Below are 14,505 nucleotides of genomic sequence, written 5' to 3'. Positions count from 1 at the left end.
GTTTGTCGCTCGTCACAAGTCTGGTTTGTGATCTTCAGTCATCTGCTTAGATATTAAAAGTTGTGTAGTGTATTACTGCTTTAAGTTGTTCTTTTTAGTAATGTAATACAGGACTGTATGCTCTCAGCATACTCAGCAGACCCACTGATTGATGTTCACAGTGATATCACGTGTCATAGAGCCAGTGGCCAATGGCTTCAGTTTATCGCCTCCATCAGCCTTTCAGGTTGCTTCAGTCACACATCAAACAGGCTTTCTTCACAGCCACTGACTCCAGATCTTTCGTCCATTGATTTCTGTACCTCTATCAGCCCATTGATTTTTGTAATGACTCCACACTGGTAGGCCCTAAGCTAAACTGACAGAATAACAGTGGGCTAATGTAGCGTACATAGATACTGGATGTTGTGTTGCGCGCCCTTGTCTAGTAGATAAAATAAATGAATTTATGCATTATTATAAACTTTTCTCTGTCTATTTCTTTATTTTTTTAGGATGGCTACTCGCAGTATCACTTTGTTGGCTCTGCCTCAACAATAGAGAGAGACAGACAGAGACCGTATTCATCCTCACGCACTCCATCAGTATCTCCGGTCCGGGCGTCCCCTAATAACCGATCAGGTGAGTATACGAATTTATCTTTCTCAACAATGACAACTTCCCCATTTTGATCTAAAGTGCTGAATTAGCAAGTCGCTCTCCATGGTCCTGAAGTCCAAGATCTTCAGCCTGGATTTAAAACAATTACAAACAGTAGGTTGATTCTCTGTTTAACCCTGATAGAATCCTATTAAACTGATGGGGATTTCTCAATGCGTCCTGGGACTCAAGGTTAATGATCCACACTACTGTTGGGGTTAGTGGATTCACGGCTGGCTGGTTGTGCCTCTAATACCTTTTCCGGTGGACTTAGCATCTCGCTGAAGCAGAAAAGTACTTTTCTCAGATTCAGAATTTGAGAGGACCGTTGGCGGTGGAGGCTGAGCAGCAGAAGTGGGAATTTTAGAGCTAATGGGTCTTTAAATGGCTGGAAGGTGAACAGAGTGATGAAATGAAGTTCTTTCTTCCTTAATGCAAAATTTAAGGTGTTATATTAAATTTTGTATTGAATTCCTTCCCAGGCCATTTCTGGTCTTATCTGTGATGAATATATAGCCAGTGTTATCTTGCAGTTTTATTTTGAATTTTTTTTCCATGATATAATATAATATTAGTGGTCGACCGATATTGTTTTTTTATCCGATTAGAAAGGCAGATGATCGATATAAAGCCGATATACATATATATAATTTGCCATTTACAATTTTTGTTTCATTAATATTTAAGAAATCTGAAATCATTTGAAAATAAGATTTTTTAAAAAATGTGTAAAATAAACATACTTTAGGTGACAACTTCTTGATTCTGTCATTCTATTACAGTATTTTTCACAAATAAAGAAATATTTTAAAATACATAAATAGAAAGGAAGTAAATGCTGTAACCAACAGGGCACTAAGTAATCTGGGAAGTTTGTGTGCATTGGGAATCATATTTTTTAAACTAAAGCAATTTAATATAATATAATATAATTTCATTATTTACCCATATTTTATTTTTCTATTTTATTTTTACTGTGTTTTATATTTTATAATAAAAAATTAATAATAATAATAATAATCCCAAAAAGCAGAACCAGTCAGTAACAATATTGATTCTGACAAACCTTAACTACACAAAATAGTTTGGTTCAATTTTAACGTGACTGAAAATAAAATTTTGGGGTTAAGTAAATCAGATGTTAATTCATGGATTCAGTAAAGGATTCATTAGGCCAATTTTGTCAGGGTGATTCATTAAAAGATTTGGGTCATAAGTGTCAGTTCGTTCATTAATCGGATTAAACTAAACACATTGTTTTTACGCACAGACAGGATGGTGCGTTAGTTTTGCATTCAATTCAGGCTGAAAGCTCACGTCTCATGTAAAATGTAATTTATTTTGCCATGACACTAGATTCAGTTGACTAGCGGTGTAGGAAACATGGCGTAGAGCAGTGCTCACATGATTCAACATGCTCTCTGCAGCTTTTTAGAATAAATAGATTTATTGTCTGCTTGTTTTTCTCAGACAATCTCTGATGTCTCCAGTCATCCTCTGGCTTGCAACTTGGTTTCATGCTGTTCTGTTGTCTGCAGGCTTTTCCTCTATGGTCTGAGCTCCAGTGTGTGTCATGAAAACGGTGAACAGTAGATTTTTGCAAGAGATCAAAGCTCTGAGTTAGACAGAGAGAAGGAAGGTAGGAGAAAGAGAGACAGTGGTGTGTCTGAGGTAGAGTAGACACACACCAGAGTAGCTGCGCTCTTTGGCTCAGAGCTTCAGAATGTGACAGCAGGGTCTCGCCTGTGCTACTCAATTAACATTTCCTAAGATACATGTGAGCTCAATGCCAAAATAATACAGCAAAATTGGCAATACTATGTAATTCATTCACTTCACAACTATGCAATTATTTCTAATACCACGACCTTGCCATTTAGTTGCAGCATTAGAGACGTGTATTTACTGTGCGGAAAGATATTTATTTGTATACTCATTATTACCAAGTTCTGGCAACTTTTCTGAAACCACTTTTAAAAAAAGAACAAACAAGCATAGCATGAGTTTAATGTATTTTTTATTTCAAATTGAAGTAGCAAAAAGTGGTGCAACACTGGAGTATCAAATTTAAGGTAAGAAAATTATTTATTTAGTATTTCAATTTTAAGATTTCAAAAATTTAAGAATTAAAATTTAAACTAATTTTTTTGTAATTATTTCAACTTGTTTAATATGCCATTGCTAAGAGCTACTCAACTTTGAAAAAGCTCAGGGGCCCCAAAACAGAATTGTTTTTTAATTATTTTTTTTTAGGCAAGTAGACACAATCATATCATGATTTTATATAATATGATATTGTATATGATATATTTTTCCTATAAATCAGCTTTTATTTAGTTTTTTTGTTTTTGTTTTGTTTTTAATGATTCGCTAAATTAAATATTTTACAAATGAAAGGTACCTATTTTCTTGCTTTATTACTTTTTTTTTATTGGAGCTTGATGGACACGAACATGTAAGATTATTCATAACAAATGCATAAATTTGGCGGAAGTGCAAAAATAGATTCACTTATAATGTAACACTTGCATAAAAAATAAAAGCAAAACCATAATAGATTATAAATATGATTGGATGAGCCACATTTGGCACCATTGTAAAATTAGCTGATATAACCTGCAGCACCTGCACACAGTCTAATTCTGTATTAATGCACTAAGTTTTGCAATGTTACTTGGCAACCGTAAACGTATAGTTAGAGCAGACACCAGCAGAGCGTTGTGATACATCAAAAGTGAATCACTCCCATTATAATCAACGGATACACTGGAAGCGCTCATCTTTGAATTTGCAACATGAAAGCATTCATCACACAGTTCGCAGAGTAGATTATGGTTTTGTGCTTGGTGCATGTGTGAATATATTTATGTAGAATAATAAAGTAGATAAATTCAACTAAAAAAACATGCAAAATGCCTTAGTGTAAATCTTTTCATTTAAAAATTACTGAGCATCGCTGATATTTTTCCTAATTTATATTAATATCAGCAGACCTCACATTAAAATTACACAGAGATCAATGTTTCTAAGGCAGTTGCTCAGCTAAATTGGAGTTCTGCCTGGTCAGTACATCCACATTAAGGATTTTGGCATGAACTTCAATGCAGAGTTGACACGTTTTTGCTCACTTTTATAATTTAATCATGAAGCACGAAGGTAATGCTTCTAATGCCTTCAGATATACTTTTATGGGATGCCAGACCCTAAGAACACAACAGCCATGATGGAGTTGCCAGCTATTACTGTATTATTGAGACACATTGAGGCCAGCAACTCAGAGCTCTTTGTTAATTTTAATAAAGTACAATTGAGTTCATTACTGATGTTTAAAGGAGTAGTTTACCCAAAAATGACAATTTACTCACCCTTTGGCCATGCAAGATGTAGTTGAGTTTGTTTCTTTATCGGGACAGATTTGGAGAAATGTAGCATTACATCACTTGCTCACTAATGGATCCTCTGCAGTGAATGGGTGCCATCAGAATTAGAGAACAAACAGCTGATAAAAACGTCACAGAAATCTACAAGTTATCCACATGACTCCAGTCCATCAGTTAACATCTTGTGAGGCAAAACTATTTTAAAAAACCCATCAAGGAATTTTAACTTTGTACCATCACTTCTGGTAAAAAATGCCAGTCCATAAACCCCCTATAATGCATTTTACAGTGAAAAAGTTCATCCCCTCTTGTCCTCTCACATCAGAGTCCACAGACATATTTGATTAGAACTGTTTGGGACTGCTTTTGCATGATCTGTGCATAATTCTCTCCTGATTCAGACAAGATTACTTTTTCACTGGAGAAAGCAATATTATGGATAGAGGACTTGTATTTTAGCCGAAGCAATGGTTTAAAGTTTTAATGATTGATTTTTTTCTTACAAGCATGCAGCTTTTTCTGGATTTCTGGACTGGACTGGAGTGGTGTGGATTACTTGTAGATTATTGTGATGTTTTTATCAGATGTTTGAACTCTCGTTCTGATGGTACCCATTCACTGCAGAGGATCCATCGGTGAGCAAGAGATATGATGCTAAAATTCTCTAAAACTGTTCTGATGAACAATCAAGCTCATCTACATCTTGGATGGCCTGAGGATGAGTACGTTTTCAGCAATTTTCATTTTTGGGTGAGCTATTCCTTTCAGTAGAAATATCAAATACACGTTGTGTCTTTAATGACCCAAAAGTGTGAGGAAGCAATCTGTAGAGATCACTTCAAATACAACTTATGATGTGGCTAAGACTGAACTGTTTGCCCTGACTGAAAGAGCTTTTTATTGTCACAATTTAACATTTTTGAGGGAAAATGGAAAGTCGGCCTTCACACCTGAGTTTTTTATAGACATACAGATGGTTAATGTCATCAGATTTCTTAGGAATTTGCTTTCATTCACATGGAATTTATTGACAATAATGGTTGTTGTGTGTATTAGCTTGTATATATCAGAACATATTTCTCACAGAATCGAGTCTTTTCAGTGCTGTAGGCAAGGAGATACACACAAGTTTACCAATAGTTGAGTGTTCCTCTCCTGATACCATTGGAGCTCAGACACAAAACCCCTTTTGCCAAATCCGACTAAATCACAAAGATCTGCTGTGGTTCTTCACAATATAAAGTTTTCCTACATGTAATATATTTTCATTTTCTACCATTAAGGTCATCAACTGTTCGGTAGAGTTGCAGCTTTACCTGAAGAAAATCAAATCAGAAAGCACTGTACACGGAGTTAAATGCATCAGTAGTGATTTTCTACGAAACTGCTTTATGTGTTTCTGAGAATCTGTATTCATGAGGTTTATGGAAAGATGACAGGAGCCTTTGAGAGTCTTCTAGCTTGTTGACTCCGTAACCGCCGTAGCTCCTCGATATTTAAGACTGATAATCAGTTATGTGCATATTTTTGCAAAATCATGCATTGTTGAGAAGCAAAGATTAGATTAGGAGTCATATCAAGGCAGTTTAGAGGAGGGTAAAGCACTTGCGGTTATAATCTGATTATGGGTTTGAAATAATTAGCATGCTAATGTTTCTCTTGGCCATTGTGGGTAGAGTGGTGCTCAAAGCTATTATGTGTTTTATTAGGAGTGTGTGTATGAAAGAGCGTGTGTATATGTTTCGTGGTCAGGGCTAATCAGTAATAGGTGTTTGTGCGAGCGTGTGTGTGTGTGGGGGGGGGTGTGTCTAAATCCTTCTATGCTGGCCAAAGAGGTATTCCGTGCCCGTGAGCCCTCGGGTAGCTGTGTGCTTTGGAGATAGTGCCGCTGCCCACTATCCAGGGATCCAGGCTCGATCAGACCAGGCTGTAGGAGGGCCGGAGGGGGAGTGGCGCTGATCCGGTTAGAGCATTGAGGCTGGAAGGGATTTTTAGGCACAGAGGGAAGACTCTCTCCTGATCTCTGTGACCTTCATACAGCTGTTTTGAAGTGGCTAGGACAAAGCACAGAGTTCATGGACAGAGGGAGAAATCAGGTCTGGCAGCACAATTATAGGCCTACGTGAAGTGAGACAGTTTAGATCAGGGCTACCCCATCGTGTTCTTGAAGATCTACCTTCCTGCAAAATTCAGCTCCAACCCTGATCAAACACAACCAGCTAATTTAGATGTTCAGGAGCAATTGATAATTAAAGATAGGTATGTTGTATCAGGGTTGGAACTGAATTCTGCAGGTAAGTAGATCTCCAGGACCAGGTTTGGGCATCCCTGATTTAGATAATACAAGAAATCTGCTTTTATTATAATTCTGCATGAAGTAATGGTGAAGGACTTGTGCTGAATTGTAATTAACTTTTGCACATCGCTAGCATTTCCAAAGTTTAAAGGTGTCCGTACACTGAGTCCGAAATTTATGCATGCGGTTTTTCATATTCGTTATCCTAAAAATCCGTCTCGCACAGAAACCTTGCACACTGAGTCCGATCCGTATTAAGCCGTTGCGAAAAAATAAAATAAAAAAGTACTAAATGGAGTCTTCAAGAATTGAGGATGATTTAGTTGTCCTCTTGTTTCTTAAAAAAAGAAAAAGAAAGGAAATATTGGGTCCATCCAATCCTTAGATATAGAGAGGACAGAGAGTTCCCCCTCCTTATTAAGGAGCTGTGGGATTATCACAGGCAATTCAGAGTTTACTTCAGGATGTCAGTGGCTCAGTTTGATGCTTTGCTAGCAATACTAGAGCCACATATTCAAAAGAAGACCACCAATTTCTGTGAACTCGGTGCGCAAGGATCTATGCTCTGCGAGGCGAAGTGGATGAACTTGACAATCACCATTTTGGATTTTGCCGTTCGCTTGTATGGTGGTTCTGAACTGTCAAAACACCTCTCAAAATGCTTGCCACGGATGTGAAAAATACAAAAAATCAAACCAAATCCGAATTTTTATGACGGATGAAGCCTAAGGCACCTAAGGCCAGCCTAAGGCACACCTGTGCAATAATCATGCTGTCTCATCAGCATGTTGATATGACACACCTGTGAGGTGGATGGATTATCTCGGCAAAGGAGAAGTGCTCACTAACACAGATTTAGACAGATTTGTGAACAGTATTTGAGTGAAATAGGCCTTTTGTGTGCATAGAAAAAGTCTTAGATCTTTGAGTTCAGCTCATGAAAAATGGGGGCAAAAACAAAAGTGTTGCGTTTATAATTTTATTCAGTCTATGTTAGAAACTTTGCATCGTGATACAAATGCCAACTTTTGTGCCGATGCACCGAATGTGAATCTGTGAATCTTACCATCCCTATTATTTATAGATTTAAAGGGGTCATATGATGTGATTTTTAAGTTTTCCTTTCTCTTTGGAAAGACTAAAGTCTCAAACCCAAAGAGATATTCTTAAAAGTTAAGACTCGTCCACACCCCCCTAAAACGGCTCATTCAAACACCCCCCCACATGTCTACGTCACGATGTGGAAATATTGGCATAATGTAGCCCAAATGTTCACGCAAAGAAAGGCGGCGTGGTTTCAGTAACTGCAGTAGTGTTGATGTAGCCATGTCAGGGAGACGCTGTGTGTTTCTATGCGAAAGCAAAAGCACTTTATTTGGCCCTCCAAAAGTAGATGCAATTAGGAATCATTGGTTAAGATTTGTTTACAACACAACACCACAACCCAAATGTTCGAATTTGTGCAACGCATTTTATGGACGACCACTTTGTTAACCTAGGAGAGATTTGGCGCTTCTGAATCAGCGACTGTAAGTATGTTTTGTTATTAGTTCAGGTATTTGCTATTGACTGCTCAAATGCAGAGTTTTGAGCATAACGCATTGTGTGTGTGTGTGTGTGTGTGTGTGTGTGTGTGTGGAACAGGGTCACATCACAGCAGAGTGTACAGCCCGTCAGAAATAGTCTTAACCGCGGCTTGAGTACTGCAAATACATATGAGCATTATTACACTGTCTGTCACACAACAATGTTCCCCTCTCTGGCTTGAACTGATAAAACTAACTTGAAAGCTGAAGCTCGCGATTATGGTAAGGGGCGTTACATTTCCGATGCGTGCTTGTGGTGTTCGGCCAATCACAATGCACTGGGTCAGTTGGCCAATCAGAGCAGACTGCACTTGTTGGAAGGAGGGGCTTTGTAGAAAACAACGCGTTTGAGAGAGGCGGGGCATAGAGGAACTACAATAATGTACAGTATTTGAAAAATAATGTGTTTTTTGAACATTAAAGCATGTCAACATATTTCGTTACACCAAATACACAAAATAATGATCTTTAAAATAGCATCATATGACCCCTTTAAATGTTAAATCCAGATTACACGCAAGTAGTGACTACCCAGCACTGACCATAGAAACCACCCATAACCCCTAATATTCCCTCTGGTCTAATTACTTCCATAGAGGTGATGTTTGTCACACGGTAACTTTTCTGTCATGACTTGACACTTTTTTTCCAAAAGATGGCACTTCAAGGACAAATATGATATTCTTTGTGTGATTTGTTGTTTTTATGACTTTGTGGAGCTGGGTAGATTGGAGCTGGCTGTTACAGGACCTGTTGGAAACATCCTTCATGCTGTCATGCTAAACAGCACTAATGATGAATAATGATGCACATCTCTGCATGTCCAGCCTCGTACAGGCAGGAAATGTTGAACAAAGACAGTAAGAAAGAGAGAGAGAAAATTGGACAAATTAAAAGAAATTGAAAAAAGAGCAAATAACTAAATCGTCAAAGTTGGTTACACCGACATAAAGATGGCAGACAGCATAATATCTAAATAAAAAAGAAAAAGCTACAAAGTGTAAAATCAGGCCAGTGTGTCTCCAGATGCTCAATAAGAAGGTTTGTGTGATGATTTGAATTGCAGCCAGTGCCCCCACCTCACCCAGAGAGATGATCAGCCTCAAGGACAGGAAGAGCGACTACGACTCCACTGGAGCCAACGCCAGTTACCATGGAAACAAAGGAGAGCACACTTCCAGAAAAGACACAATGGCAGGTAGGTCTAACTTCAGGAGCAGGAGGAAGATCAGAGTTTTATTTGAAGCACTTAACAGCAAATAAACTAGATGTCCACTTACAGAACAGTTTTCTGAGCTTTTATATCAAATTACTTTTGAATGCACAAACAAATAAAGTCTAAACTCTACCATTCAAGAAAACATCCATGGTAAATTATTTTCCAACTGCTGTTGCACAATGTAAAGTTTTACACAAGAGAATGTGAACTTGAATAATTACAATAATTTTGCTAAAATTAAAAATAAGGTAAGATAGAGAACACAGTTATTTTATATCCATGAATTAGAATATATGGATTAATGTATATAATATTTTGTATTTATTGTTATATTGGTGCATGTAAATTATATCAATGTTGATATATAGTTATATAATGAAAATATATTAATATTTGAATTGTATGCTTTTATTGATCATATTAATATGTATTAATTTGCAATTATATTAATTAATAATTTGCATTTGTACTGTAAATATTAAGGGGGGCAACAACCTTTCTAGCAGGATTGATCTAAGATTCATTATTAATTCAGTGTATTGTGTATCAAATGTCATAAAATGTACATACGCCATAATATACAAATCCAAATTGGTTTGATACTGAAATGATGTATTTTAATATATATGAAAAAAAAAACAACAACACTGTCTGGGTTTGAACTCTTGGCCGGCCACATGTAAGTGTTATTAGGATGAAGTGTGTTTACGGTCCATCAAGCTTTATACCTGACTCACATTTGGTTGAAATAGAGCCCAGAGTTCCTTGCTACAGCCCTGCCAGAGTATATAAAACCCCTTATAAAAGGATGGATTTGTTTCACTCTCAATAAGTACAATTTCCAGAGTTTTTCATAGTTGTTTAATGCTTGATTTATTTTAAAAAACATTCTCTGCACATTCTCACACTCGCTTTCATCCCGCAGTTCAAACCTCCTGTGGAACATCCACATTGTTCCGCAACTCGTACGAGACTTCAAATGACGAGATCAAACACAACCAGGTGAGCAATGAATCAGCCTGAGACGTCTCAACTAACCAGGGTCAAACAGGGACTGCAGTTCCAAGGCTGCATGAGAAATATGTCTCCAATTGTGGAAATCCTCGCGAAAATCAGACACCATTTACAGTTACTACAACTGTTATGCGGCTATGTTGGGATAAGTCATTAGCAAATTTTTTCAACACAAGGCAGCTGTCTATCTACCAATCCAGAACTGTGTTGAAAACCAAAAGGCTGAAGATCTATCCATTCTTGCATAGACCTGTCAGATGTTGTTTATTTGACTTTGTGAGCCGTCATGCTATGCTAATGAATCGCAACTATATGCTTCCAAGTGCTAGACATATAGAAGATATATTACTTCTACTTGACAAGGTTCATCATGGTAAATTTTCTGATTTCATATGGATAAAGTTTGCCAGATGTCCCTGGCACACTTCCGAACCACACCGTATGTTGAGTTAGTCGACAGAAATACTTTCCCAGACGAGCAGCTGCGAGGAGGCTGGGTACTGATAAGCCTGGCTTCCACATGGATCTTTCCTTTCTGTAGCTGGAGAGCATTCAGCTCTGAATCTTTTTCAATTAGTAACATTTTCTGCTTCAAATCTCTCTGTTATCGAAAGCAGCTCTGAATGGATAGAATAATGTGAATTTAAAGGGTTAGATCACTTAGATTACTCACCTCGTGTTGTTCCAAACTCACCTGACTTGCTTCCACAAAAGGAGATGTTAGGCAGAATGTCTGTCTGCGTATTAAAAATATTCCGTTTTTGTTTTCATGAAATATTAAATGGGTCATGAAATGCAGTTTCAGATTTTTGTATTATGTTTCTCAAGGTTAGTTTATAACGTTTGCTAAGTTTTTTGCACCAAAAAAGTAAATAATCATTTTTCATCCTCATTGCACTCTCTGTGAAAAACACTCAATTTCAAGGGGCGTTACCTCTCGCAGATACAGACGTAAATGCTCACTGCTGCGATTGGCTAAATTCACTGCACCATATCCATAATAACAAATAATCTGGTGGGGGGGTCAGAATTCAGAACAACACCAGCAGCATGTTTCGAGTAATTCATAAAACAGTCTGTTGTGAAATGTGAAGGATAAATGAAAACTTTATCTCTCAGGCACAACATTAAAAATAAACTGAAGTCATGCATTTCTTTAGGAGGCTATGCAAGGGAAGTGCAGTTTCTTTACATCCACTGACAGAACAATGTCTGAGTTTGACAGTCTTACTCCTCGGATTGCTTACAATGATGATTAAGGGCGTCTCTAGGAGAATTGTGACATCACGATTTTCCAAATGTCAAATCTGAGCATTTCAGAAGGCTATAGAATAAGTCATGGTTTAAACTGGTGAGTTAGTTTTGAATTTTGAAACTGGCGATATTTTGATTCTCCTTTAAGTGTTCTTTGCGAAGACATTTTGCTATAACAGCTGGAAATTATGATTTTAAAAACTCCAGACAGCAGTAAATTCATAAATAAATACAGAGCCAAACATTATTGATTGGTTTGTAATTTTCAACCCATTTTTACTGATGCTACCAAGACATCACAATTTTTGGATGAACTAACCAACTTTTGCAGGCTTAAAGGTACAACAGAACTCAACAGTGAGGATTTTCTGTTTGCCAGATCACAAAATAGTAGTTCACAAAAAAAAATTATTTATTTAACTTTTTTCCACTATATATGCAGTGCCCTCCAAAAGTATTGGAACAGTAAGGCCAATTCCTTTATTTTTGCTGTAGACTGTAAACATTTGGGTTTGACATCAAAAGATGAATATGAGATGAGAGATTAACATTTTATGTACAGCTTTTATTTACAGGTATTTTCATCTGGATCTGATACACAACTTAGAAGATAGCACCTTTTGTTTGAACCCACCCATTTTTCATGTTACCAAAAGTATTGGAATGTGACTGACAGGTGTGTTTTGTTGCCCTGGTGTGTCCTATTAATTTATTATTCAAACAATAAATACCACTAAATGTCTGCGCTCAGTTTCAGATGCGTGCAGACTGCATTTATAGTTAGTTAGACGTGTAACCAACATGAAAACCAGAGAGGTGTCTATGGGTGAAAAACAAGCAATTGTGAAGCTGAGAGAAGATGAAAAATCAATCAAACCATTGCACAAACACTGGCAATAGCAAGTACAACCATTTGGAATTCCCACGAGGAAGAAAGAAACCACTGGTGTACTAAGTACACCTCAAATGGGTAGATCAAGGAAAACATCTGCAGTTGATGACAAACATTGTGACAGCTGTAAAGAATGACCCTAAAACAACTGTTAGTGACATCAGCAACAACCTCCAGAGGGCAGGAGTGAAGGTATCACAATCTACTGTTCGCAGAAGACTTCATGAACAAAAGTACAGAGGCTACACCAGAAGATGCAAACCACTCATTAGCAAGAAGAATAGGATACGAGCCTCAAAAATTCTGGGACAAGGTTTTATGGACTGATTTTATGGACCAAAGTGATGGAAAGGCTAAAGTTTGGAGAAAGAAAGGATCTGCTCATGATCCCAAACATACAAGCTCATCTGAAACACAGTGTACACAGGTGTACATTATAGTACACATTACACAAGTAATGTAATGGCTTGGGCTTTTATCGCTTCTTCTGGGACAGGCTCATTAATCTTCATTAATGATGTAACATGATGGCAGCAGCAAAATGAACTCTACAGAAATATTTAGTCGGACAATATACAGAAAGATGCAACCAAACTGATTGGGAGATCCTTCATCATGCAGCAGGATAATGACCCAAGACATAGTGCCAAAACAACAAAGGAGTTCATCAGGGGCAAGAAGTGGAAGGTTTTAGACTGGCCAAGTCAATCTCCACACTTGCTCCCTGTAGAGTATGCATTTTACCTGCTAAAGAAGAGACTGAAGGGAGTAACCCCCCAAAACTGAAAGAGGCTGCGGTGAAAGCCTGGAAAAGCATCACAAAAGAAGAAAGCAAAAGTTTGGTGATGTCACTGGGTTACAGGATTGATGCAGTTATTGAAAGCAAAGGATTTGCAACTAAATATGAAGTCTTTTTCACTTTAATCTATGTTAATTCTATCTGTTCCAATACTTTTGGTAACATGAAAAATTGGTGGGTTCAAATAAAAGGTGCTATCTTCTAAGTTGTGTATCAGATCCAGATGAAAATACCTGTAAATAAAGGCTGAAATGTTAATCTCTCATCTCATATTCATCTTTTGATGTCAAACCCAAATGTTTACAGTCTACAGCAAAAATAAAGGAATTGGCCTTACTGTTCCAATACTTTTGGAGGACATTGTATATATACACATACATACATATATATATATATATTGTCACTGAAAACTAAATGTTTGTGTTTGCAAGGCATAATGTATGTACATTATCAAAAAATGTATGAGAAAGTACTGGGCCATCCTTATTGCTGAGCTTTGTACAATATAAAAGAACATCAGTTCAATTTGGAAGCACAACAGCTGCCTTTTCCTCCCAAATTTGAGATGTGAGACTCTGGATGGTTCTATTGATTAACTTCACTCACAAATCCTTCTTTCACTTCAGGTCCCAGTGCCACCCGCACCACAGGAACCGCCGCGCAATGACTACGAGGCATACCCCATCTATCAAAACTCCACTAGGAACTTTGAGGAGCCATTTTTTGAGGATCAGGTCCATCGCCCCCCTCCTGCCACTGATCTGAATATGCACCTGGGACTCAAGTCCACCGGGAATTACGTGGACTTCTACTCTGCCGCCCGGCCCTATAGCGAACTCAACTACGAAACGAGTCACTACCCCGCGTCCCCCGACTCTTGGGTTTAGGACTTCGAGCACGTAGAGGCCGGAAACTGCATGTGCATGCATATCACAAAACATTTTTCAGCGAGTTTTGTTAGTCTAAGCTGGTTCCATGGCGAATATGAGTGAGTTGAGCAGAAAAAAAAGAAAGCGAGAGAGAAAAGAAGGCCTTGACACAGAAAGAAAGAATACATGAGATGAGAGAGAGCACATACTTTAAAGAGAAGTAAAAGCTTAACCTTTGGAGTAGAAAGTGGGTTTGTATTGAAAGGTATTTGAAAAGTGTAGAGGAAAAAAACTGAATTATAGCAGAGGAAGGTGAGGTATGTAAGCACAAGAAAATTAAGTTTGTAAAACAAGCTACGGGAACAGCTTTTCACCATTTTTGAAACATTCTTTTCTTTTATTTGGCGTCACGGTGGATCAAAAGCTTTTTCTTAACACATTTTCCACACTATTTTTGTTTGATCTTTTTTAATTCGATGTAAAGTATTTGGTGTACATTAAAGAGATGCATTACACAAGTGCATTGTGTAAATTACACAGACCACTCGGTTCTCCCA

At 37.6% G+C, this 14,505-nt stretch overlaps 1 protein-coding gene across 2 annotated transcripts in view; it reads left to right on the top strand.

Moving 5' to 3' along the window:
- Positions 1–14,080, top strand: part of LOC306863509 (catenin delta-2-like) — a gene marked incomplete at its 5' end in the record, with an annotated part of 323,056 nt that extends 308,976 nt beyond the window's left edge. For both annotated transcript variants that reach the window (XM_079406884.1, XM_079406883.1), the window contains 4 exons: positions 495–621; positions 8,968–9,099; positions 10,046–10,122; positions 13,706–14,080. In XM_079406884.1, coding sequence (XP_079263010.1) covers positions 495–621; positions 8,968–9,099; positions 10,046–10,122; positions 13,706–13,966 — 597 coding nt within the window. In that variant the 3' untranslated portion in view covers positions 13,967–14,080. The remainder of the gene's footprint in view (positions 1–494; positions 622–8,967; positions 9,100–10,045; positions 10,123–13,705) is intronic.
- Between the last annotated feature and the right edge of the window lie 425 nt (positions 14,081–14,505).

The sequence above is a fragment of the Barbus barbus genome (genome assembly GCF_936440315.1).
Source record: "Barbus barbus genome assembly, chromosome: 44".
In the NCBI taxonomy this organism is placed as follows: domain Eukaryota; kingdom Metazoa; phylum Chordata; class Actinopteri; order Cypriniformes; family Cyprinidae; genus Barbus; species Barbus barbus.
The sequence above is the reverse complement of the archived record's forward strand: the minus strand, read 5'-3'. Positions and strand labels throughout refer to the sequence as shown.